This window comes from Lemur catta, chromosome 1, assembly GCF_020740605.2.
Source record: "Lemur catta isolate mLemCat1 chromosome 1, mLemCat1.pri, whole genome shotgun sequence".
In the NCBI taxonomy this organism is placed as follows: domain Eukaryota; kingdom Metazoa; phylum Chordata; class Mammalia; order Primates; family Lemuridae; genus Lemur; species Lemur catta.
Window position 1 is genome coordinate 98,411,316 of NC_059128.1, and position 27,050 is coordinate 98,438,365.

The window sequence follows — 27,050 nt, forward strand, 5'->3', positions numbered from 1 at the left end:
GTCGTCTTGGCCCCCTCGCCATGGCAACCTCGGGGTGGCCTGTGGCTCTCAGACCCTCCATGTCCCACCTCAGGGGTGTATGGGGACTGCTGGGTCCTCCCCACCAGCCAGGGGCTGCAGGAGCCTCAGGAGGACACAGCGGGCCCCCTCTGGCCAGGCCTCTTGCCGTCTTAGTGCAGCCATGTTCTGTTGGGCCCACCAGGAAGTTGGAGAGAAACTTCTCCGCTCTCAGACCACCCTCAACCTACCCCGCGCATTTCCCCCTGAGATTTTGGCCCAGAGTACAGGAAATCAGGGCACAGCCCGGAACACTCGCTTCCCTGTCTCTGTCCCTTCTCACTCGCAGTCCCGCGGGCTGCAAGGGCTGGGCCTTCCCGGCCCTCCTGGTGTCTGACCAGGCCCCTCCATGATGGAGTCCGCCCGGCGGGACTCTTCCTTCGCTAACACGGGGAGAAAGAACTGAGAAAAGCCCTCTCTCAACAATGCTGGCTCTTGGACCACTTAGCTGCTGCAGAACCCTATTTTGGATGTCACAGCCTGGATTGCTTTGGATCCGGCTTTAACAGCACTCGCCCTCCCTGGGTAAATGGAGGCCATTCAGAGGGAAGGGGGAAGGTCACGACTAGTTAGTGCGGAAGAATAAAGTGCACGGCTACATTCTTTAAATGACAATGATCCCCTTGGCGTTTTCCTCTGACCTCTTCCCTCCCTTTCTCTCCACTTATGGCATCTGCCTCTGCCGCCAACCACCTGCTCAGCGTAGCTCACATTTGAACCTTTGGAGGTGCTGGTGGGTTGAGCCATCACCACTGGCCCCTCCTGTGAGGCAGAGCTCTGGGCCGGAGGGTCCCGTGGGAGGCAACGCGACCACCTAGAAGGAGGTGGGGTCCCTTGGGGGTTTGGGGAGCAGAGGCTGCTGTCCGGGAATGGTTGGCCACAGATCCAGATCCTTTCTTTGCAGTGTCCTAAATTAACGAGTGGATTCGTTTCACAAGGTAGCAAGAGTGAGAGGGGGAGGACATCATGAGACAGTCACCAGAGGGGTTTCAAACAAAAACCCTTTCATTTTCTCAGTAACATTAAGTTCAATCAAAAAGTTCCTGCTCTGGCTTCTAGACCCTCAGCTGGTGAGGCCCCCTGAATTGTTTCCAAAGTCCCGGAGGAAACGGTTACTCCTACACACACACGCCTCCTGGGGACAGTGTGAGGGGGACAGTGCAGAGTTTATCCCCAAATAAGCTCTGTGCATGTGGCCTGGCATCTGCTTCTCTGCGGGCAAGTTAATGTCTTGCCCTCTTTATTCCCCAGGTGATTAACAGTAATGCAAAGAGTTTCAGCTCTTCCTTTCCCATTTGGGGCATTGGGAGATGGAGGCAGAGGTGTAGCCAGCGGGCCAGCCTCTCCTGTGCCTCCCCCGGCTGCAGTTTACGTACGTTATCTTTGGGAAGGGGAAGGCCCAAGCTGTATTACCACGATCCCCCGGGGACAGTTACCAGCCCATCTTTTTGTGCACTGCCAGGTGACAGGGAGCAAGGTCTTGTCTGTGAGGTGGGCGGTATGAGGGTCCCCGACTATAAGGACCAATAAGTGGGACCCCTCTGCTGTACCCTGGGGCCAGAGGGAGACATGAGGAGGCCCAGGCGACCCCACCCCATGGACATCTCAGATTGCTCCCTTGCCCGGCAGTCACACTTGGCACATTGTTTAAGGAGGTTTCTTTGACAGGGAGCACCAACAATCCGTGCTGGGTCTGCATGACCATAAACACACGAGCCCCCCAGTGCCCAGGCCTGGGATGTCTGGTGGGGAGATTCCTCAGAGGGGAGGGGCCCTGCGTCGAGGGTGCCACGGTATGCCAGGGCAGGCCAGGCGCTCTGAACACGGGATCCCAAGTCATCCTGGGAGTCGGACAGGGCGCTTCTCAGGCCAGGAGCCTTGGTGGGGGCAGCTGTGCCTGGTATCTCCCCAGCTCAGCCTTTAGTCTCAGCTGTGAGACAACTTTTTTAAAAAATTTGCTCAGCCTCACCTGCCAAGAGCGGGGTAGGGAACATGAAGGAGGCTGTGAGAAGCAGAGACTGTAGTAGACAGAAAATTGGGACAAGAACTGAAGTCCTAGGTTGAATTCCACCAGCCCTTATTGAGCTCTTACTGTATGCACAGTCTTGTGCATGGCTACCTAGGAATGCAGAATAAAGCCCTCCAGGGACATGTTAGGCCTAGCTCTTTTACTGATTTACTGTAGAGCAGAGGGTTGTCAAGGGCAGGTGGGATCACCTACAGCACTTTTGACAGCACAAATTGATTTATATTAGATTCTTGGTCGAGCAGTCACAGTTCACAAAGCACATTCCACACACGGAATCATTTCACTGGATCCTCACAACTGTCCTAGGAAAAAGGTGTGAATTATGTCCATTTTACAGATGGAGAAACTGAGGCTTGGAGATGTCAGGGGATGTATGAAGGGTCACAGAGCTAAAGCTTCGGAGAGCACCGTGCTGCTTGCAGTGCAGCTCAGGGACCAAAGTCCGGTTCCAGGATCAGTAGCTTCAGCTTCATCTGGCAGCTCATTAGGGATGCAGATTCCCAGGCTTCCTGAACCAGAAAGGGGGCGGGCTCAGCGAGTTGTAGCTTGCAAGTCCCCCAGGTGATGGTGGTGCACACTCAAATGTGGGATGCACGAACCCCAGCTTTAACATATATGGAATCCCCTGGGGAGCTTGTTAACTGTAGACTCTGAATCCAGGAGTGCCAGTACTGTTGGTCCACAGGCAGTACTTTGAAAAGCAAAGGAATCACCTGGTGAGGGGCTCAGTTAAAATGCAGATTCCCTGGCCCACTCTCAGAGAGTATGATCCTACAGGCCTGAAGTCGGGACCGGGAACCTGCATTTCCACAAACACTTCAGGCGATTCTGCAGCAGGTGACCTGGGGCTCACACTCCGAGGCCCCCTTCTCTGGAGCCTGCGCTCACAGACCATCCAGCCTGGCCTTGTGTGCACACCCCTCCCCACTGGCCTCGAACCACCCAGTGGATCTCCTGCCAGACTGTGGGTTCAGGGGTGCAAGCTGGAGGCATCTCTGAGCCAGCAGGGGCCTCGGTTCCTCAAAATAGGTCAGGAGTCTGGCACAGACCAGCCTCGGTGGCTGCAAATAGAAACCATCTGTTGGGCCTCTGCTTTGAGCTCTGCTGCCTCTCTCTTCCTGGCCGGAGGAACACAGAGCTCAAAACTCTGGTGGGAGCTCCCCCGGGTGGGGCCCGGGGGCTGCTCTGCCACTGCCTGCCCTGACACTCCCACTGGGTGGGCCTGCAGGGGAGAGGTGGCAGCCCCAGATCCCACCACCCCCAGGAGAGGAGGCTTGCAGTGTGCACTGGTCAGCAGGAGATGCTGCTGTGTGACCTTGGACAAGTCATTTCCCCTCTCTGGGCCTGTCTATAAAATGAAAGGCTGGATTTTAGTGGACCCCCAAGTCCTTTTCTGCTCTGGGGGCAGGCTGTAGTTCCATGAAGGCCTTCTTGTGTCAGAACCACAAGGAGGAAAAGTGGGCCCAGAGGAAGGCAGACATTTCCTTTTCCTGTCTCTCTGCCCAGGTTGGCTGTTGTGGGATCTGGTCTGTGGATACGGTGATGGACAAGGTCTTGCTGGCTGGAAGCACCAAGAGGGCTTTTGGAGGCCTTGTGGGGCAGAGCTGGGGTTGCTCTTCCTCATCCCTAACTCCTGTTCCTTCACTCGTATATTTAGTAAACATTTATCAATACAATATTAAGCCTAATGCTAATCCCTGAAAAAAATAAGGAAGAAGGAGATGCAGTCCCCGCCCTCAGTAACATCCCATGCAGTATAGTAGAGGTCTTGGTGTCAGATTTGAGTTCAGATCCCAGCTCCTCTGCTTACGTGACCTTGGACAAGCCCAGCCACATCTGGAAATGGGGATAAGAATCGTACCTACTTCTTGGGGTTATTTTAAGGATTATAGGATATAAGGAATGAAAAATGCTTAGCTTACAGTCAGCACTAAATACATGTTGGCAATTGTTATTAGCATGGTGAGCCGGGAGCAAGGGGAGCTCAGCATGAAATCTGGGGCCTTCAGGAAGGATTCCCAGCTCGGGGACCATCTTGGAGGAGGTGGCAGGCTCCCCTCAAGGGACCGAGGCAGAGGAGGCTGCAGCCTTCTCCTCAGGTGTCTGGCCTTGTTCCGCACAGCGAAGGGTTGCAGAGACCCAGGGCAAAAGCCTGGTCCAGGAATAGACTTGGTCTCTGGCTGGACTTGCACTGGGTGACGGGCAGAGAGCAGCGTCCGTGGCTGATGGGCTTGCGTCCTCCCACCTGCAGACTGGAGAAGGCACCATCGCGACCATGCTGTCCCCGTTTGACTTTGATGCATTCCCTGGTAGCATGAGGGAGGCAGGGGGGAGCTGGGCAGCGGGGAGGAATTCCCATTTCATGAGTGAGAAGGATGAGGGGCTTGCCCAAGAGCCCTCTGAGTTGGAGAGAGAGCTGGCCTGGAAGCCAGGTATTCCATGTTCGCTAGGGGCGGAGAGGGCAGTGGGGTGACTCCAGACAAGGGCCTTCCTCGGTCCCTGTACATCCCACCCAGGAACTCCCAGGTGTGGAGGTTCCATTTGATTCTTTTCTTCTAGGATGTGACTTTTAGGGGCCAATTGATGTCCTACCAGCACTGTCCAATAGAACGCTCAGCAGTGATGGAAATGTTCTGTAATCTCTGCTGTCCCATATGGTAGCCACTAGCCACATGTGGCCATTGAACACTTGAAATGTGGTTAGTCTAACTGAGGAACTGAATTTTTAATTTAATTTTAATTATCCTGAATTTAAGTGGGTACATGTGGCTCATAGCTACCGTATGGGACAGTGCAGTTTTAGCCTACTCTTAGGTGCACAGACAGGAGCAGATATTCTCAAGCTTGGTGTCCACAAACACAAGCCTTCATAATATGCTCCTCAGATGATTCTGATGCATAGCCAAGTCTGAGAATGACCCGGCCAGGGATCTTGGAGATGCTAACTGAGGAAAATGGCAAAAACCATACAGTTGATGCATCTTCCTGTCACCGATCTATCTGTCTCTGTGGCCACTACCTCATTTTCTGTCATCTTATTTCCATTGCTGTTTAACTTTCAAGGCACCACCAGGATCCCTGGAGGCCCAAACCCAGTGGATTCAATAATCTCAGAACATGTAAGAGAGAAAATGTGTGGTCCAGCCTCTCTATGCTGGGAATTTCTTGAATGGCTATGACATCGTCTCAATAGTCCTGGGAGCCAGTGAGAAGCCAGCACCCTGGCTAGACCAGCCATGGCAGAGCTAGGTGGTGGGTCTTTGAGTGAGAAGGAGGGGTCTGCCTGAGTGTCCCCAGGGATTTAGCTTAGCCAGCTGGAACGCAGGTTTCCACCTCGTGCCACCTGCCAGAGGTTCTCAAATGGGGTTCCATGCAGCCCCAGGGTTCCACGGTATAGTCCCAGGGCCATTGCTTGAAGGTGTTCCCAGCTTCCTTCTCAACTTGAATGGAAATAGCTCTAGTTTTGCCTGTTCTACGTTTTGGAGTTCTGAGTAATATTTTATTTAGAGAAAGGGTTCTCCTGCCAAAAAGAATAAGATTGTGCCCCTTTATTTTACAGAGGAGGAAATTGAAGCTTGGAGGTCACTGGGAATTGCTTCCCAGCCTGTTGAGCTTCTCAGCACTCTGGGGTGGTTCACTTCTGCTCTAGTCTGGAAATGTGCAGTGTCCCTCCTGTGTGTCCAGCTCTCCTGGGCTTGGGAAAGCAGAGCTGGAGGAGGACCAGGTGACCAAGTCCCACTCACAGAACCGGAGTGCTGTGGGCAGATCAGATGGAGCTGTTGGTAATGGTATTTTCCCTTCATTGCAGCCCCTTTCTCCCGTGTTCTCATGTTCCATCCTCATACAGATTCCAGGATCTAGGTGCGGTTGATACCACATTTCACGGAAGAGGACACTGAGCCTGGAGTAGGAAGGTGGCTTATCCCAGGTCACTCAGCTAGTGACCAAACAAGACAGAAAATGCCAGTCCTTACCATGTGATCCAGCAGTCCCACTACTGGGCATCTACCCAAAGGAAAAAAAGACATTCTATAAAAAAGACAGCTGGACCCAAATATTTATAGCAGCACAATTCGCAATTGCAAAGATGTGGAAACAACCCAAGTGCCCATGAATGCATGAGTGAATTAACAAAATGTGGTATGTGTATACCATGGAATACTACTCAGCCATAAAAAATGACAAACCACCTATTTTATTATCCTGGATGGAGCTGGAGCCCATTCTTTTTTTTTTTTTTTTTTTTTTTTTTGAGACAGGGTCTCGCTCTGTTGCCCGGGCTAGAGTGAGTACCGTGGCGTCAGCCTAGCTCACAGCAACCTCAAACTCCTGGGCTTAAGCGATCCTACTGCCTCAGCCAACCAAGTAGCTGGGACTACGGGCATGCGCCACCATGCCTGGCTAATTTTTTCTATATATATTTTTAGTTGGCCAGATAATTTCTTTCTATTTTTTAGTAGAGACAGGGTCTCACTCTTGCTCAGGCTGGTCTCGAACTCCTGACCTCGAGCGATCCACCCGCCTCAGCCTCCCAGAGTGCTAGGATTACAGGCGTGAGCCACCGCGCCCGGCCTAGCCCATTCTTCTAAGTGAAGTAACACAAGAATGGAAAAGCAAATGCCACATGTACTCACCATTAAATTGGTATTGATTGATCAACACTAATGTGCACATATGGAAAGTAACATTCATGGGGTGTTGGGCAGGTGGGAGGGGGGAAGAGGGGATGGGCAAATCCACACCTAATGAATGCGGTGCATGCTTTCTGGGGGGATGGGCATGTTTGTCGGATGCTGCAAAGGCAATTTATGTATTACCCCTGTAATACTCTGAAATAAAAAATAAAAATATAACTAACTAAATAAATAAATAAAAGAAAATGCCAGTCTTGCTCTGATGGTACCTGCACAGGAGTGGCTCTCCCATGGGAACGAGTGCCCAGCAGCCACCAGGGCAGATCCGGAAGGTCTCCTGGGCTCCCTGCCAGGGGGCTTCCTCCCCAGCCCTTTGATGTCCTTGTAGCCACCAGCTCCCCCCTCACCTGAGCCAGAGACAAAGAAAAAAACCTGCCCTCATCCATTTTCGTGTTGCAGTTAAAGAGCTAAATTTTAGTCGTGTCATCATCTAGATGTATCCGCTGGCCACAATAAATCATTTTTGAGATCCGAGGAAAGGATACAATTTGCTTTCCTGTGGGGTTTACATAGTGATTATCTCAGAAGAGAAAAAAAGCCACCCTCCAATTCTTGAGAGGCTATGAGGGCCATTCAGCTGCAAAATGAATACTTCTTCCTTCCGGCCCTCCCTGCTCAGAGGGGGACCAGGATGGCCCTGGGCCCAAGGAGAGGCTGCCAGGGAGCAGGCCCAGCAGCTGTGCACATCTGGAAGCCAGAGCCTCTGCCTCCCTCTCCTGGTCCTCGGCTCAGCCCAGCCCAACCCACAGCCCGTCTCCTCCTGGCAGAGCCTCACCTCCCCAACTAAATACTTGGTTCTTTGAAGTCAGACACTCTGTCTTACAGGAGAAGGGGAGAGAGGGTAGAACCAGTGTCTGGCAAGCACCCATCCTGTGCCAGACACCTTGCCAGGCACTTTGCATTGGGTCTCTTCATTGTATCCAGTGAGCTGGGTGACCATTATTCTCATTTTACCGTGAAGGAAATTGATACTCAGAGAGGTTGAGTAACTAGTCTAAAGTCACACAGCTAAGCAGTGGCAGAGCCAAGATAGAAACCATTGGATTCTTTCTGATTCCTAAAATCCTGCCTACTGTATATAGTTTCTTGACACTTTTGTATAGTGCTCTGTATTTATGGAGCAAGTAGGGAGGGGTAAGAGTTCGGATAGAGAGGCTGAAGGAGGCGAAGTCTGTTATATTGGAAAAAGCAGTAGACGAAGAGTCAGAAGTTCTTGGCTGAAGTCTTGGCTCCACTACTTTGAGAGACTGTGACTTTGGACAAGTCTCTTAACCTCTCTGAGCTTCAAATTTGTCACATATGTACTCTATGTTGTAAATGAAATTGTAGCTTCTGCCCCGATCTGCCCACTGGACGGCAGGGGAGCCAAACGAGGTGGCATCTGGCAGGATCAGAGCTGTGGCTGGGCCTCTGGGGTGGTCCCGCAGGCACTGGTCCCTTGCTGATGCTGTGCTGTCACAGGGCCCCAGCCTGAGAGCAGTACTGGGTTCAGAGGCCTTGGCATCCAGGTGACAAGGAGCCCAGAGGAGATGGCGCTGCATGGCCAGAGGGAAGGACAGCTGAGGAAGGGCTCATGAGGGAAAGGTAAGGACCAGAACCTCATCCTGTGGCCGGGGCAGACTATCACACACCTCAGCATGCTGATGTCCTGGCCCTAAGGTGAGGGTCCTGGATGAGGCATCTCCTGTGCCTGGCCTTGGCGCCTGCCCTCCCGCCACACTGAGCGATTGCTCAACCAGGGTCAGGGTAAGGCTCCTGCTAATAGGCAGCCCTGGAGCAGGCTTGGGGTAGGGTGGGGCTGTGCAGGGGCCAGGAGGAGTTGGATGGCCAAATAACTTACACTCTGGTAAATATGCAGAGAGAAAACATGCACATCTAAAGCTTAAGATAAGTGGCCAAGCATTACTCAACTCTGTGGGACACCCTAGGAGGAGGGGGCATTTGCCATGTGAGAGCTGTTGTCATTCAAGGTCACAGCAACCCAGCTGGGGTGGGGGAATTAATAGAGGAGGAAAGCCCCCAGCCTGGGTGGCAGAACCAGGATGGTGCTCTCTGACCCCAAAGCTCCTCCCTGTTGTAACATAATGTCTTTAATAAAGTAGAGGAACTCTATTATCTTGGGACTGGAAAGCCATCTAGTTCCATCCATTGTTGCACATTGCCCTTGAGCAGAGGTCATCCACCTAAGTCTTGATCCCTTCCAGCGATGGGAAGCTCACTACCTATCAAGGCAGCTTCCTTTTCCATGTTAGGCAGCTCTAACCATTAAGAGAGTCCTTCCTTTTAGGGAGCTCAGATGTGTCCCAATCTTGTGCACATTGGTCCTGAAAGATTCAGAAAGACAGTGTGTCCTGCCCTCACTAGAAACAGCTAGGGGGGAATCTACCAGAGTCTGGGTAGGGTCTGACATGGGGCCAGATTTTCAGGTCACCTTGTGGCTCCCCTCACTGATATCTTTTTGAGGTCTGGGCAGCTCCCCCAGTTGCAGCCTTGGCATGGCCTCCTCCCTCTGGCCGAGCAGGGAGGAGTCTTTTCTTCTCCCTGCCTGCACACTCATGCGTCTGACCTCAGCGTGAGGTCAGCTCCTTAGTAATGTGGGGTAGAAAGGTCAGACCTCCAGTGCCTGCAGACACCAGGCTCTGGCCCACAGCGTGTGCTAGTGCCTGACCGGGCCTCCCAGCCCTCCAGCCTCTGCCCACCACCCTGCAGAACAAACCCTTGGCACTGGCCAACGGCCACCTCGCTGCCACCAGCCAGACCAGGAGCATGCTCACACGTTCCCTACGCCCTCTCCTCCCCTTTCTTATTCCCTGCCAAAGCCAAGCAATTAAGGATGAAGTCAATGCCATTAAAATAAAAAATAGGTGGTGGGTGTGTTCTGGATTAAAGGAGGCAAAAGGGAGATCACAACCAAATGTACCACATGAACCTTTCATTGAATCCTAGTTCAGAAAATAAAATAGCTGTAAAAGACATTTGGGGGAAATTTAAATATGGACTGGACTTAGACGGTGCTGAGGAATTGTCGGCTTTCTTAGATGTGATATATAATGGTGACGTGCTAAGGTAGGAGGTTGCCCTCTTTTGTAGGAAACGTGTGCCGAAGTAATAAAAAATCAAGAGTCATGATCTCAGCAAGTTCCTTTCCAGTAAATCCACGAGAGAAGAAAGAGAGGGGTTGGGGGAGAGAGGGGTGCAGCAGGTGCTCAGGGAGGCGAGGTGTGTTTGCCGAGGTTGGCAGGAGTGTGAATGCAGCCAGAGTGCAGACCCCGGGCTCCCCGCTGCCTGCCCTGCGCACGCTCCTGTGGAGACGAGCTGCAGGCACGGTGATGGTGAGTGACACGGAGCCATTGATTAGCAAAGCCCCTGACATCCCTCCTCTGGTTGTTCCCAAGACCCAGCAGGAAGAATCTCCATGGAGACCCAGCCCCAGCCTACCAGCCACAGGGACAGCCCGCCCAGGCTTGCTGAGAGCAAGCCCTTGGAGAGACTCCCGCCTCGTCCCAGGAAGCCGGCCTGCCTCATGCTAGGGCCTGCCCAGGCCCGCCCAGGGGGACATGCTCACTGGGAGAACACGCCTGCTGACCCCGAGCCTGAGGGCTGTGGTCCCCCAGGACACAGCATACGGTTCAGAAGTGCTAGCTGGGCTGGGGGTGGGAGGAAAGGAGGAGATGGGTAGGGAGGCATTGGAGCTTTGGCCATAAATGCCCCTTTCCCCTATCTGCCCTTTGGGCTGGGAAGAGAAGAGGCAGAGAGTGGGAGCAACAGAAGGAGCAGGGAAGGGAGAGAAAGGGGAAGGCGGAGGGGGAGGAGGTGAAGTCAGATGGGAAAACAGACACAGGGTGGCGGGCGGCTGAGGGCTCCCCCCGGGGGCTCCAGGGAAGTGTGGGTGCTGCCCGTCAGGTCAGTGTGCCCTGTGCCCGGTGAGTCCCGGGCAGCTTGGCATTGGCTCCGCCCGAGCCCTTGGAGATGGTGGGCATTATCAGCCTCCGGTATACAGGAGCAGATGGAGGTGGCACAGAGAGGTTAGGTGGCTTGCCCAAGTTGCACAGCTAAGCTGCAGCAGGGGTGGGACTTGAATCTAGGTCTGCTGCGTGGCTCCCAGTCTGGTTCCTGGTGCCCTTCTCCTCAGACGCCCCCCAGGGAACCCCTCAGTGAAGTGAGCACTGGGAAGAGCACAGAGCCGGGCCACTCAGTCTGGAAACAGGCCTCACGCAGACCAGCCCTGGTGCCCAGCCACGGGCCACGCGGGGACCAGAGAGACACCCTGTGATCCCTGCCCTCCAGACTTGGGCTGTGAAGTGGCTCCCTGGGGCTTGGGTTCTAGGGGAGGCTGAGCGGTACCCATCTGTCCCCCCACTAGGCTGGGCTCCCTTCAAGGAGCGGCTGGGCCTGCCACCGGGCCAGGTGCCCAGCCGGTCTGCCCACAGCCTCCAAGACCCATCGGGGCTGCCCAGGAAAAGCACAAACTAGTCTTCGGTCCTGTTTGGAGGCTCTGGTGTCACTTCCGGCCATCACAGAGTGGAGATCAGTCCCCACAAAGGAGAGCCTAGGACAAGGTCGAGGGGCCGAGGGAGAGGTCAGAGGTGAGCCAGACCCTGACGGCTGAGGTGTGGCTGGGCAGAGAAGAGACAAGACATCCCAGGCTAGACCTGCACCAGCAGGGACCTGGAGGCTGGAAGGGGCAAGCTCAACACCTCCTTTCTCTTCTGTGGAAACTGTGGAATCTAGAATGTTCTGCCTGGAAGGGACAGCAGTTCCTAGCATTCCTACCTCAGATTAAACTTTGCCAGGTTCACAAACCACCCATACCATGTTGTTTCATACTGTATTTTTCTTTGAATCGATTTGCTTTTTTAAACAGCCTCCTTAGCAATGGTATCTGTGAAATATGGATTTGGCATGCAAATTATATTTTTTCTAATGCAAATTAAAATAAACATAGGACTATTAAAATTAAAAACTTCACCTCTGTACCATGCAGAGGAACTTTGAGTGACTACCTGGGACCCCACTTTGGGAATCGCTGATGTCATCTCGTTGAGGAGGAGGACGCCTGGAGAGAGAAGGGGCTCGCCTGAGGTCACCCCGTCAGCAGTGGCCCGCCAGGCTCTTGGCCAGTGTTCCTGCCTGTCCAGCTTGACTGTATCTGGACAGTGTTGGGCAGAACTCAGCAGGACGGGAAGGCAGGCAGGGAGGTGGGGAGGAGGGCGGGGAGGGAGACCCTCCTGCTGGGGTGGAGGGCAGCCTTGGGGAGTGTAGGCGAGGCAGAGGAGAGGGGGGCCGTCGGGGCCCAGAGAGCTGGAGTTGTTTTCCTTGGGATTCTCCTTACTGGATTCTGAACTTCTTCCTTCAGTAAAGAGGCCTTTGTGGCTTAGCTCCTGGCTTGATTTAAATCAAATGCAAAGTTTTGTTTTCAGACAAATTCCCAGAGCTGGTTTCCTGATCCGGTGGCGGTGTTTCCTTTTGTTTCTCCTCCCCTGGGAGATTTCAGCGAAGAAATTAGCTTGTCCCTTTCCGTCGTCCTGAGATCGGGTGGGAGACTCGGGACACATCAAGAGATTTGGCAGGAAGGGATAAGGGCAAAACCTGCTGGGCCAGGAGCATATTCATTTTAAAAAGCATTTATTGAGCCCCTGCTGTATGCCATGTCCCGGGCTGGGCACTTGCTTGTGGCCCATGGTGCTTGGATGTGTGTCTGCCAGGAGGCATGGACCCCACTCTGCGATGGTGCCCATCTGTAGGGCTTCCCTGCAGGAGACACCGTCCTACCCAAAGCCGGACCCCACTGAGGGCTGCCTGTCTGCCCTCACGCACCCACCGTGTGCGTCTGCATTCCGCTGTGCCCGGCTTTGGGCTGGCGTGCCGCAGGGGCCAGTGAAACATCTCGTTGGTTGGTTGGAGCCTGTGTTGTCAATAGCAGGAAGGGAGGGGTGAGAACAGGGGCTCTCAAACTTCAGTGTTCTGCTCTGTCTTACCCAAGGGGTAAGCAAGGAAACTGGATCAAAACGCTGATTTCTGGGACCCATCCCCAAAATATTGGATTCAGTAGGTTTGGACTGGGATCAGCATTTCTAATAAATGACACAGGAGGCTCAGAGACCTCCCCCACCCCAGGTGACTTTGATACAGGTGATTTATGGGCCACATGCTGCTAAACTTTGCTCCAAGGGGTAGTCTGGTATAGGAAAGAGTCTCTGATTCCCAGTCAGAAGACCTGTGTTCATGGCCCTACTCAGCTGTGTGGCCTTAGACAAGCCACTTAACCTCTCTGTGCCTATTGATGATGATGATGGAGATGGTGTGGGGATGATATATAGGGGTAAGGGATTTCTGAGAGTGCGCCTGTGGGTTAGAAACCCTGGAGAATCAGAGGAGGGGATGGCAGCGGGTGACGGTTTGCCTTGTACACAGAGTGACATGTGCCCGTGCCCGCCGTCAGTGTTGTTCTCAATCTTTGTGAACACCCAGCCTCTTGTGTCTGCGCCTGCCGAGCTGAGTTGAGCATAATTGCAGACCCTCAGGAGGCAGCCCGTGTTTGCTGTGGGTTTGCTCTGTCTGTCACGTGGCACATTCCCTGCTAGGAAAAGAGCCCTACAACCTTTCTGGAAGGCGGGGTTGTGTGTCTGGAAGCCCCACGCCAGTCTTTGCTCTTGCGGGGCTTTATCTAGCATGGGGCTGGGCACACAGCAGGCCCTGACTTCTTGGAGGTTCCTTCCCCTCTCCCCCTGCCTGCGGGCTGGCGCCAGGACCTGCTCACCCCCTGCATCCCCAAGGCACAGCTTCCCTCCCCCAGTGCCCAGCCTGACCCTGGTCTGTCCTGGCCTTTCACAGATGTCCTGGCGTCCGCAATACCGAAGCTCCAAGTTCCGGAATGTCTACGGGAAGGTGGCCAACAGGGAGCACTGCTTTGACGGGATCCCCATCACCAAGAATGTGCACGACAACCACTTCTGCGCTGTCAACGCCCGCTTCCTGGCCATTGTCACCGAGAGCGCGGGAGGCGGCTCCTTCCTCGTCATCCCCCTGGAGCAGGTAGGTGGCCCTGTACCTCCTCGTCCCAGCTGCAGCTCCAGGGCAGAGAGGAGACCTCCTAGGTTGCTGTTGGGCATGTTGCCCTATTTCTCTCTGGCTTCTCCCTGGCCACCTTTTCCTTCCCCACGAAACATCTAGTGGGTATACTTCCCTGGGCTTTTCCTGAGAGTCAACAGAACACATGCAGGCCTGGGATCCAGGAGACCTGAGATCTTTCCAGAGGGTGCCCAAAGGTGTCTACTTGGACAGCCCACTTCCCCTGGTGCACACAGGTTCCGTTACCTGAGGGATTGGAACACCCTGATCTCCAAGACCAGGTCTAGCCCACAATTCTGCCTCCTGGACATCCTTTTGGTCTGGAGGAGGAAGGGAGGAAGACCCATTGAGCATCTGCAAAAATGGTACACTTGTTAAAAAAAAAAAAACTGCTCTCCACCGAGAGACTGGAAATAACTTACCTTCTTCCTCATCCCCCACCTCCTATCTAAAGGTTTTCCCCATTCTGTGGTTGCTTATATGAATATAGCAGATTAAATCTGCAAAGCCTAGATCATGAAATTTTTAAGCTGTAGCCATTCAGGCGGAGTCCCCGGAGGCCCGTGGGAGGTCACACGCCTCAGAGAAAGTGCTCGCTGTCAGTCCCACTTGTTTATGGCTGAGTTCCCCCTTCCTGGCCTGACTCATCCCCACTCCCATCCTCCGCCAAACCACTCAGGGGGAGGAGGAGGTGCATGTGGAAGGAAGCCTTGGTTCTCAAAATTCACCGTCAGCTGGTGGTGGAGGATGGATTTTTCCAGTCTCTCCTACCCAAAGTGGGGGAGCATATATTTGGAAAAGGCTTAGGCCAGACCCTCCTTTCCACCAAAGGGGGCAGCTCTAAGGACAGAGCTGGACATGCAAACAGGTCCAAGGAGCATGCATTTGGTGGCAGGAGGTCTGGACTCTGCCCTCTGCCAGCCTTTGACCTTGGGCATGTTGCTTCACCTCTCTGCCTGTTATTCTCCTGTGTTGGCAAAACCAGGATCATACATCCTCCCCTGCCTGTATCTCCCTTGTTGGCATTAAGTGGGATGACAGACATGAACTCCTTGGGAACCACACGACATGTTAAAGGTGTTTGATTACTTTCTTGGGCAAGTTGTCAGCTCTGCTGGTCGACCTGGCAAAGGCCCATAGACGTTCTAACAGGTTCGGAAGGGTCCTCAAGTGTAGCTTGCTCCCCTCCCGAGCCAGATGGCCTCAGGTCTCTGTTGCTCAGCTCCACCGGTCTGGTCCGCAGCAGGCCTGCAGGTCCCAGGAACACGCGGGCTGGTTCTTGTTGAGACTCCAGCCTGTTGCCAGCACCCTGCCCTACTCCACTTTATGGCTTGCAAGGTTCAACACTCAATGCCTCACACCACAGCAGAAATTAATTCTAGATGGATTAAAGTTCTAAGCATTCAAAAAAAAAAAAAAAAAGAAAAGAAAAGAAAAGCTACAGGTGACTTAGAGGAAAACGGAGTGCATGTTTAAAATCGTGCAATGAGGAAAGGCTTCCTAAGAGAGATAAGAATCCTTAAAGCCATAAAGGAAATGTTTAATAGATGAGAATAAATTTTTTAAAGAGATAAAGTTTCTGTATGACAATGAGACACCTAAACAAGATGAAAAGGCAAGCCACATACTTGAGTACAATATTTGCAATATATAAAAGACACAAGATTCGTGTCCAGAATATATAAAGAGTTCCATAAAAATCAATAAGAAAAAGAAGTCAAAAGAAAAATGTACGAAAGATTTAAATAAGCAATTCACAGAGGGCAAAATATCTTTTAACCTACTGGTTGGAAAAGATTTAAAAGAGTACGAATCTTCAGTATTGCCGAAGGTGTGAGAGAGCAGGAGCTCAGGCACTCCTGGTGAGATGTCAGTGAGGCTTCTGGGTGTAATGTCTCTCAGCATCTAACTACGTGTGTCTGCGGGTCCAGCAGTTCCACTTTAGAAATCCATCCCACAGAAATATTGTCAAGTGTACAAAAAAGAAATGTTTGCAGCATTTTTTAGCAAACCTTGATTTTTTATACAAACCTCAATTTTTATGATATTCAACAGAAAGAAAATTTCTCTGTCAAATTGCTTAAACGTTTCTAAACTCTTCCTCTCAATTTCTGTAATTGTAACAGAGGGTTTTCTACTGTCGGTAACACTGGTCTAGAATATGATCCGATTTTGTAAACATTTCATTGAGGGCAGGAAAAAAAGTGTTCTTTACAGAGTATAAGTCTCTCTATAGAAATGTGTGATATGTATGTACTTATATTTGATATACACATTCTTCCAACTGTATTTGTTCACATTCTGTAATAGCTTTTGTTTAACCTGACTAATCACTGACTAATAGCGATGACTCACACGACCAGTTGATTTCTGTTGTTTTCTCACTTCAAGAAGTTTTCACTTTACATGAGTACTTAATGATGTGTGCAGCATTTCTATAATAGTGTAAAGTTGGAAACAACCTGTAGGTCCATCAGTAAGGAAATGGGGTAAACAAATTAGGGGACGGCCACACCAAGGGACACTATACAGTCCTTAAAAGTGATGACGTAGAGCAGTTGCTTTGAAACGTTCGGTCTTAGGATCACTGTACACTCTTAAAAATCATAGGGGATCCAAAAAAAAACTTTTATTTCTATGGGTTATAACTATAAATATTTATCATATTCAAAATAAAAATGAAGGAATTTTAAAAGTACACATTTATTAACTCAATAATAAAACTATTTCGTGTTCTCCTGAAAAACATATTTTATGAAAAATAACTATATTTTGTAAAACAAAAAATTATTGAGAAGAATGGCATTGTTTTACACTTTTGCAAGTCTCTTTAACATTAGTCTGGCTTAATAGAAGATGCTGGATTCACACATCACACATCACATCTGGCAAACTCCACGGTACACTCGTGAGAGAATGAGAATGAAATGGCAAATACTGTCTCAATATTATTATGAAAATAATTTCGACCTGACGGCCTCCCTAGAGAGGTCTTGGGGATCTCCAGGGGTCCCCAGACCACACTTTGAGAACCACTAAGGCAGAGAAATATTTAATGAGAGAAAACTATGATACGCTGTTAAGTGAAAAAAATATGCTATGATTAATCCCATGCAAATATGATTAATCCCATGTAAAAATATCTGTCCATCTGCCTATCTCAAAGAGACTGAAAAAAATATACACCCAATGTTATAAGTGGTTCTCTTTGGCTATTGGGATCACCAGGGCTCTTTAATCATCTTTTTTCCTTACCCATATTTTCCAAATTTTTTTGCAATGAACCCTCAACATTTGGTACTTTAGCAAAAAACAACAAAAGCAATCGATGTGATGAGGGGGCCCCTGTGGTTCAGAGGCCCTGCTGCCCTCGTGGTCAGAGGATGTCTTCATCTACCTCGAACATCAGCCCTCTGTTACCTACCTTGCCTGCGTTTCCTCCCAGAGTAACACATGGTGTGGGCTCCCTGGAGAAAGTTCAAAGGAAATGCAAGTACCCATAGTGAGGGAGTAGGGGGCCGGGGCCTGACCTGGTGGGAGGGTGCGGCAGCTCCTTGATATGAGAAGTTCATTTAGTTTGAGGCAGGACCCTGGTGTCTGGGGACGATGTGGAATAGGGAGCTGCCCCCAAAGAGGGGCTCCTTAGATAGCAAGGCCAGCGCCAGCCTTCTCCTGCTGCCTGGGCCAAGGCTGTCCGTCTGCCGCTCGCTGTGGTCTGGGTGAGCTGCACTGCAGGCATGGGACGCCTGGCTGGGGCTGGGTGGGGGCAGAGTGAGGCAGGGCTGCCAGACAGTCACAGTCACACCAAATTCAGAGCCCCCTCATTTATCTGTCGGTAGAGATGAGCTGCTCCACGTTGGTCAGTTTTCTAGGAAGAAAGTTAAATCATTTTAGCTCCAGTTCTCCTCCCCTCCACTTTTATAGAAATCTCCCTGAAAAAGGTTGCCTATGTATTATTCAATACACACACAGAGTAGGTTTTGGCCATTTCTTGGTGACTCCAAATCATCACTGTCAGCGTTGGTTATGAGCTGTGCATGGATGACAGCACGCTCTTGTCCCTACACGGAATGGCTCCAGATTATTGTCCTGAGCGACCTCTGCTTTGGTGGCACTTCTCTAAATTTTTTTCCCTCTACCGTCTGGTGTCCCTTCTCGTTCTTTTCTTGCTTCTCCTAGAGATTTGGGCCAGAATAGAGTAATAACACTTGCCAGGACCCCGGATCTCTACCCTGAGACCACGCCTTCCAAGGAAGGCTCAGAACCTTCCAGGGAGCTTTCCTCTCTTTGCTCAGTTTCCCGCAAAGCCAGCTTGCTTGCGATCTCCACATTTGTAATTAAAACCTTGTCTCTAGAATAGGAAGCCACGTCCACAACTATAAACAACCACCACAGTGATGGTTTGCCTCTGTGCTGCACTCTCTTGGGGCCCGACAAACTCTGTCCTAGCGGGCCCTCTCATCAGGCTGATAGCTCCGTCCCGCTGCACGCTTGGGGAGGCTAAGGCCGCAGAGGCAGGCATGCGTGGTTTTGCAGAGCTGGACCCCAGGCCAGCTCCCTTGTTTCCAGATCCAGGATTCTGTCCACCGCCTGTGAGGCTGGTGAGCAGATCCGTGCTGGCTGGCTGGCAGATCTCGAAGGAGTGGATTTGCTTTCCCCGGGGCTCTTGTTCAGGCTGCTGCTGTGAAGGCCAGAGCCTGTTTTTCCCTAGTTAACATTCAGCTGCCAGCTCCCTAGAGTGGAATGTTAAGCTGCAGATGGGGGAGCAATCAGCACCCTGATTGCCTGGCACAGCTGGAGGGGCCTTATGAATATTCCAGAGACCAGGCACTGTGCCCTGCGGCCTGATTAACCACCAAGCCTCCCCAGGTGTGCCGCCCTTTCCTGCTGCACCCACCGGACTCCCGCCACCTCCACATCCAGGCCACGAGAAGACCAGTGCTGGAAACAGACCTACCGGGTACCCCAACATGCTCTACCTGGTACCCCAACTGGCACCTGGTAGAAAGAAAAGAAACCTGGCCTGGATCTCAGGGATCTGGCTTCTCCCCATAGCCCAGCCGTTCTCAGCCCTGGCTGTATACCAGGTCTACGGGGTGGGGTACACTCTTCTCCCCTACCCCAGTCATTGTGGCCTGGGGAGGTTTTGAAGGTCCAACATACCTGCTCTTTTTGAATCTCACCTCAAGTTCCATGACGAAAGTACAATTATTCTCCCCATTTTACAGATGAAGAAACAGAGGCTCAGAGAAGTCAAGTGACTTCTTCAAGACTGCACAGCATACAAGTAACAGAGTAAGAAGTTAAACCCAGGGCTCTCCCAGCTGCATGCCTGCCCACCTTACAGAGGGTTAGAGAGGAGCATTTTCATAGATGTTCCTTGTATTATTAGTACTGCCATTTGGGTGACTTCAGGGACTTCCTTGAGCATTAATTCAACCAGTACTTTACTGTACTGCTCTGGTGTGCCAACACCGCTTGTGCCATCTCTTCTGGAAGCCAGGAGAATGGGTGTTCCAAACTCCACGCAAGTACAGCAGATCGTGGGGGAGCGTCTTCTCTGAAGGAATGAAGCAACAATTCCAGGGCAAGGAGAGGCAGGGGAGGGGTCCTGGAGCGGGGGCCCAGGCGAGATAGCACCATTCCTGCAGTCATGGGGCAAGCACTGTGGACCCAGGTAACATCAGGCCTGGTCTCTGAGAGGCCCCTGGGTCATGCCCATGTCTTGCTCAAGGAACCAACTCCAGGTTGGGTGGGGGAAGCTTTTAAACATGTGCACCTTATGTGTTCCCTGCCAGCAGTTAAAAATGATAGGGCATTATTGCTTCTCTAGAAACTGGGATTGATCATTGATGCTCAGCTCCGGCTGCATATAATGAAGTTAACTAGTAACTTCACCTTAAAGCAGCTGCTCAGTTCTGGGATTAGGATACTGGGCTTGGTCTCCAGGTGGGGGTCACTCCTGCAGCCTCCCCCCTACAACCTTGCCCAGTCTCAACCTGGTGGCAGACATTCCCCTGGGTCTCCGGGGCTGGGCGATGCATTCTCCTCCTTCTCCCCACTCGCTGTGGTCCCCTCTTGCTTTTCTGGTCTTTGGGGGTGGGAGGCCTAACCAGGGCTGGCCACTTACCCCAGTTCTCCCGGGCCCTGCAGGGGTGGGTGGTGGAGATGGGCTGAGACAAGAGTGGTAGCAAAACTCCACACGGCATCTCAGTGAGGAGAGCAGAACAGGGTGGTGACTAAGAGCTCAGGCACTGGAAACAGCCCTCGCTTGACTCTCCGCCTTGCCACTCAGGTGCTGTGCGACCTCGGGTGAGTCACTTAACCTTCCTGTGCCCCAGTTTTCCTTTCTGCAAAATGATGGGGTTGGACCACGTAATCTCTAGGACTCATTTTAGCTTTCACATTCTGTTCCCTTCTGACAACCTTTTATTCAAATATGTCCTCGCCAGCGTGCTGGTGGGCACTGTGCAGAATACAAGAGTGGCTTCTCCTCCCGCAAGGCCATCGACAAGTGTCGTCAGCTCCGTGAAGTACCCACCTGGAGGCATTTTGTGTCTATCGCTGTTGGAGCACTTGCCACGTGCTTCCTTATTTTCTAGGTGGTTAGTCCCTCCATCCATAAATCCACCCACCCACCCCCCCATCAAGCCAGCAGATGGATACTGAACACCTGCTATGTTTCAGTCACAGTTCCCGGGCCAGGGATGCAACAGCAAACAGGACCAAGTCCCTGCCCGCCTGGAGTTTACAGTGCACTTAGCTGCCTCTCTGGGACTGAAAACCCAGGGAGGTGGGGACCTTGTCTGGCTGCAGGGGCTGGCTCACAGTAGGTCCTCAGCAAGGGGGAACTGGGCCGACCTGAGGCATGTCCCAGAGACAGGTTCCCCATCTCCCCGGAGCTGGGGTTTCCTTTTCACTGTTCCTGGCAGCCCCTCCCTGCCAGGCCCCAGGGAGAATGTAGTGCCCCGCAGGGGCTGCCCAGACTGAAGGGGGCTGCATCCTCCCCTTAAAGCCCTTAGGACAGTACGGCCTGACCTGGACTCACTCTGGAGTCAAATCCAGGAGTTGATGGAACAATGAGCTCCATGGCTCACAGCCTAGTATTAAAAGAAGAAGGGGGGGAAGGTGCCCAGCCCAGTGCTGAGAACTGTAATAAAGTCAGACTTCCTTGCTCTCCCAAAGCCTTCGCTCCCATCCCAGATTTCTGTACCTCCCCATCACTCCCCCACAAGCAGCACTGAGCTCTCAAACCTTCTCTCCCCTGTGAAAAATCCAGGACTCTTGAGTAGGGCTCCCCTCTGCGGTGAGGTCTCTCCCTCTCCGGGGGAATTCAGAGAGCTTTTTCCAAATCCATTTTCCAGATCTTTCCTCAATTGTTCTTTGTTCTTCTTGCTGCCTTCCTGCTTGGTGCAATTTGCATCTCAAAGCCCATGACAGCCTGAAGTACAGTAAGTGACTTGGGAAAGGGAGGAGAGCTGTGCTCTGAAAGAGAGAGAAGTCGCAACTTCGTTCCATTTGTCTGAGGCCTGAGATTGACAGCCCGGCTTTGTGTTTTCCCTTTTTTGGAAGAGTGGCTGCTTATTTTGAGAAAAGCGAAGGCAACCCCTTCAGCAGAAATGGAAGCGTTGCTTTCTTAATTTTATTTCGAGGTTGTGGGATGGGAGTTCTCTGGGTTTGGGGCCAGGGGGCCAGAGATACAATCTGGCTGGTGGGTAGCACTGGAGGTCAAAGAACCCATCCCTATGCCTGGGGCCAGGGCCTCAGTGGAGCTGTTTCCCTGGCTCCATCCCTCCCGTTCCTTGCAGAGCCAGGAGGGCTGGAAATGATAGTGCCTGGTTCGCTAGGACCCTGTGAACTCAGGCCAGGGGCTCCGACCCTGCCCAGGGCACCAGCCTGGCCTCCAGAGCAGTTTGCCAGTCTACTTGATCTGTTCCCTTGTTCCTTCTAGGGCCTGAGCCTCCCATTCCTTCAGAAATCAAGCTCCATCCCTTAGCTGGGAAATCCTTGAAATGTAATTTCTATGTGCCTTGGTTTCCCTATTTGTGAAATAATGATGGTCCTTGTTTCTCAGGGTGCTGTATAAGCACTTAGCACACAGCCTGGCACATAGTGGGTGCTGAGTAAGTGGGAGTTGTGTGGATGCCAAGCTCTTTGCCCCCTCCCCTCCCCTTCCCTGGGCCACCCAGTCCCAGCAATAGCTCATGAGCTTTGGAGCCTGCAGCCAGCAAGGAGGAGGCCTGTCTTTGGCCTTCCTGCTACTGTCTCTGTGTCTGGTACAGTCCTTGAATATCCTAGCCCTGAGCACTCACCCTACCTACCCACAGTCTAGACATTTGTGCCTAAGAGGGGATAGGGACAGTGATGAGGGGTCTCCAGGGAGGCATGACTGGTGTGTCTGTGCCAGGCTGAGCGCCTGGGCCAGGGAGAGAGGCCTGGGCCTGCTTTGGAGCCGGGTGGTACCTCCCCCCAGTCAGCCTGCCTGCGTGTCCAGAGTGGGGCTGTCTGCCAGGGTTAGATGAGGTAATGCATGTAAAGGTTTTGCCACAGTGGCTGGCATACAGCAAGTGCTCAATAGATCCGAGCTATCCTGCTTCTGTCATTATTACTATAATAAGCTCCAGGTTGGGGGGAGGAGGAGGGCACTGGGGGTTGGGGATGGGCTCATGCAGTCCTGCTGGCTCAGATCGGGGCACGGGCCCATGGAGCGGGCCGGAGTTGGAGCACCTGTGCTCCGAGCTGGCCTGGGCCACATTGTCCTCACAGTGCATGCCCCTCCCTGGCCCGCCTTCCCAGTGCCCCACTCCCAGACTTATATTGACACGACGCCAGAGTCAGAGGGGACCCCAGCGATCGCATATTCCCAGCACTTTGTTGAGCCCATGACAAATCCTGACCACAAGGAGAAGTGTGTTATCCACAGTTGCACAACATGCCTGGACACCCTCGGGCCCCCTGCCCAGGCATCCTTGCACTCAGCCACTTCTCAGCGTCCAAAATCCCATCTACTAAGTTGTTGTTGATGACAATGGCTTTCCTTTACCAAGGGAATTAGCATGTGGTTAAGGCTTGGGTGAGATTTAAGGAGACCAAACTCTTGAGACCCAGAGGAATGTGTTGCTAACAGTAGATTTTCCGTCCGCAGGAAGGTCTGTGCACTCGGGGCAGCCATCATCCCCCAGCCCCCAGGTAGAGGCCAGCCCACAGCTTTAGAAGCTCTCTCGCAACGTGTCCACGGCTCCCAGCACTTCAGGAAAACAAAAATGATACAGGTTGTGGAACTAAGGTGGCCTGACCTGAAACAGAGCATCTCCCTGGGGGCCAGTGGGGCCCAGAGGCCTTGGCCAAGACCCCTACCACCGGCCCTTCTCCTGACAGCTTCTAGGACAATGGCTGCCTGTGTGCCTTGCCTGAGAAACTCCAGGCCTGATTTAGTCCTGAGGGCAGTTTCCATTTCTGGATGGCCTCCCTCATCTCCCTGCCCCCCACCCCCAGCCCGAGGCTCTTGGCGGGGCGGGTTGGGTGGGAGAGAAGAGCTGGTCACGGCATTCACAGCCTCTTACAACAAGAGACGGCTCTGTGGCATCAGCGTCATGCACGGCACTTCTCGTCTGTCCTCCCTCCTTTCCGTTCCACTCAGCCAAGACCTTGATTTTAGTTGCTAAGCAACTCGTGCCTGGGTTTCCAAGTGGGTCGTCAGGTGAACGTGATGGGGGGGAAGGTGTGGGGGTTCGGTGCTTAGAACACTGCAATTTATAGATGAGACCCAGAGAGGGCAAGAGACTTGGTCAAGGTTGCACAGCTAGTTAGTGTCTCATGTGTCAGATGATTGATCCCGGCAGCAAACCCTCCAGGATCCCATTCCCCCCACCCCCGACCCCCACCAAGAGAAGCACCAGGCAGCAGTGACACCTTAGGGACTTTCTGTGAGCAGCTTCCATCTACCCAGACAGGGAGGCAGTATGTCCAGTGATTAGTTGTTCAAGGTCTGCATCAGCTGGCCTGGGTTCAAATCCCCACTCCACCATTTACTATCCATGTGCTGTGGGCAAGTTACCTAGCTGGTCTGTGCCTCAGTTTTCTCAGCTGCAAAATGGGAGGAATGTTAGTCCTCACTGTAAGGCTGTTCTGAGGGTTGAGTGAGGTGTTATATGCCTGGCACAGAGTGAGCCTCCTAATGCACGTCTGCTGGTGTGAGCCTGACCCCCTGGGCCCTGGTGCACCCCACACCTCCTGGAGCACCAGCGCCCCCCCCCCCGCCCCTGTGCTCACACATTCATCTCACGGGAATTCTGCCTCAATTCTGTGATGTCACAGATATAGTACAAAAGTTTTCAAACTTGAATTTTTAACACTGGAAACGTTTGTTCAAATGAAACATATTCTTAACTTTTTGGGGAGTCAGGCAGTCAGACCTCTTTGGCAGTCTAAAAAAGCCCACAGTCCCCCTCACAGAATGAAATTTTTGGTCTATGGCTATATCACCCTGAATTCGCCCCATCTTGTCTGATCTCGGAAGCTAAGCAGGGTCGGGCTTGGTTAGTACTTGGATGGGAGAATAGAATTTTTAAATACATAAAATAAAATAAATAGGATTACAAAGGAAAATAATTATACTGAAATACAATTATCCAAATGTGTACTAGAATTGTGGCGTAGCAGTGTAAGTGCTTTTATATTAATGCATTAAGCAACATGATCAAGTATCGGGCCCATAACTACTCTAATTCCACAGTAACGATGAGCCTAGACAATATTTAGAGACAGCAGTAGCAGATGTGATCTGAAAGTATCTGTGATGTCTACTGATGAAAACATTATAGGTTCGGCTAACCCTGTTGGGGTTCGTTGCCTACATTACAAAGAAAATGTGGAATTTCAGTTAGAGGCCAGTGAAAACGTAGACTCAATTTTTCTCCTACCCAAACTCACGCACCTCCTAAAGGGGCCTGTGGACCCCCTTGGGTTAAAGACCCTGGAAAGAAAGTCAGAGGAGAATGTCATTGTACAAACTCAGGCGAGCAGAGCTGCTCTAGCTGAAGGTTGGCAGGGAGAGGGCACAGCAGCCAGCCTGAGCACCCCTACCCCTGCGGGGCACCCCAAAAACCTAAGCTTCACTTCAATACTAAGCTTCACCTGACTTCTGTGTCCAGTTGTTTGTAACCTTAGGCAAGTCACTTTGCCTTTCTGGGCCTCAGTTTCCCCATCTGTAAAATGAGCCGTTGGGCCTGTTGTCCTCTGAGGCCTTGCCAGTTCTGACATTCTGGGACTCTGTGTTTCTCCTCCCTGGAGACAAAGACCCCAGAAGCTTGGGTCTGTAGGTGCCCTGGACCAGGGAGAAGGAACAGCTGGGGCCAGCTGGCCGGCTCCCAATTGTTCACGGGAGGAGGAGGACGACGAGAGGCACGGTGCTCTCCAAAGCGACAGCTGGGTGAGCCTGGCTGGGGGCCTGTGCTCGCCTGCCATCTGTGCCTCCTTCCTGCCTTAGGCCGGTGGGGGACCGGTGGGGGGTTGTGGATGGGGCCTAGGCCAGACAGCAACCTGGATGGAAGGGGGAGGGGCTGGCCAGGAAAGGGCCAGGAAAGAGCCTGGTCGCTTACTCTTGGGTGCTTAACTCTTTCCACCCTCCTTCTCCCCATCCTGATCTTGTAGGATCCTGGAAAGGATACACAGCTCGAGGTCCAGCTAGGCTACTTAATGGCTCTGTGACCTTGAGCAAGTTACTTAACCTCTCTGAGCTTCATTCTCCTTCCCTGACCTGTAGACATCATTCCTAAGATCTACCCCTTGGGATTGGAACAAGGTTTAAATGACAGGGAGTAGATAAAGTACCCCAGTACCATGCTGGCAGCAGAAAGCACTTCCCTGTGGACTCGGTGCCACAGGCCAGTCCAGAGAGGGCTCATACCTGGGACTGTGAGATGCCCCTGCTGGTTGGAATGCAGCACTGAGGCCTGATCAGACCCTGAGCCGAGGTGTGTGAGGTGCTCTCGCTGTCACCAGGCACAGGGGACTTTGCTGCCAGCTTTCTCTCCTGCACGCCTTTGCTCCAGCTCTTCCCACCCTCTGGGTCACCCTTACCCACCAATGTCCACATCCATAAAAGTCTACCCACTTTGAATAACTTACCTATTTATAAGTACTTCTTTTCAGATAGGCAAAACCTCCACACAGTTTAACAGTTTGAACTTCAAAAGCAAAGCGCCTACAGTGAAAAGCCACCATAGCTCTCATACCTAACTTCCGGTTTCTCAGCTCTCCACGAGGAGGCAGCTGGTGTTAGCAATTGCTCCTGTGTCTTCCTTAAAATTATATATATACATATATATATATATATTAGTTGAGCATTAAACAATGCAGGGGTTAAGGGCACTGACCCCTGCACAGTCGAAAATCCATGAATAATTTTTGACTGCCCCAAACTTACCTACTAATAGCTTATCATTGACGGAAAGTCTCATCAATAACGAAACAGTCAGTTAACATGTATTTTGTATGTTATATGTATTATACACTGTATTCTTACAATAAAGCGAGCTAGAGAAAAGAAAATGTTATTAAGAACATCATAAGGAAGAGAAAATGTATTTACTATTCAGTAAGGGGAAGTGCGTATCATAAAGGTCTTCAGCCTCGTCCTCATGTTGAGGAGGAGGAGGAAGAGGAAGGTCTTGCTGTCTCAGGGGTGACAGAAATGGAGGAAGTGGAAGGGGAGGCAGAAGAGGAAGGCACACTCGGTGTAACTTTAGGGATATTCATAGCAATTTTTATCTGGCTCTTTCATCTCTCTAAACACATTTCCATGCAGTACTAATCCTGCTTTAGTTTCCGTGCCCGCGGTATCATTGAAGGTGCCATGTCATAAAAGAAGTCAAAAGCAGTCCTGAATAATCGGAATGCTTCCACCAGATTGTCTCGTGCCAGTCTGTCCTCTGGCACTGCTGCTTCTACATCTTCTTCCTCATCGTCTGGCACTGGTTCGAAAGCACGCATGGCCAGCAAGTCCTCTTCTGTTCGTTCCTCTGGTGTGGTGTCTGTGAGCTCTTGAATTTCCCCAAGACCCGCATCTTGAAACCCTTCCCACACACCCCACCTGTTTTGCATAGCCACAATTGCTGTCGTGATTTCCTTGATTGGCTCTGTCATAAATCCCGTGAAGTCATCACAACATCTGGACACAGTTTTCTCCAGAAGAAATT

The 27,050-nt window shown here is 51.9% G+C and overlaps 1 protein-coding gene across 1 annotated transcript in view; it reads left to right on the forward strand.

The window, feature by feature from the left end:
• Positions 1-27,050, forward strand: part of CORO2B (coronin 2B) — a 133,208-nt gene that overhangs the window by 50,696 nt on the left and 55,462 nt on the right. Inside the window, exon 2 of the mRNA XM_045541820.1 lies at positions 13,615-13,815. Coding sequence (XP_045397776.1) covers positions 13,615-13,815 — 201 coding nt within the window. The remainder of the gene's footprint in view (positions 1-13,614; positions 13,816-27,050) is intronic.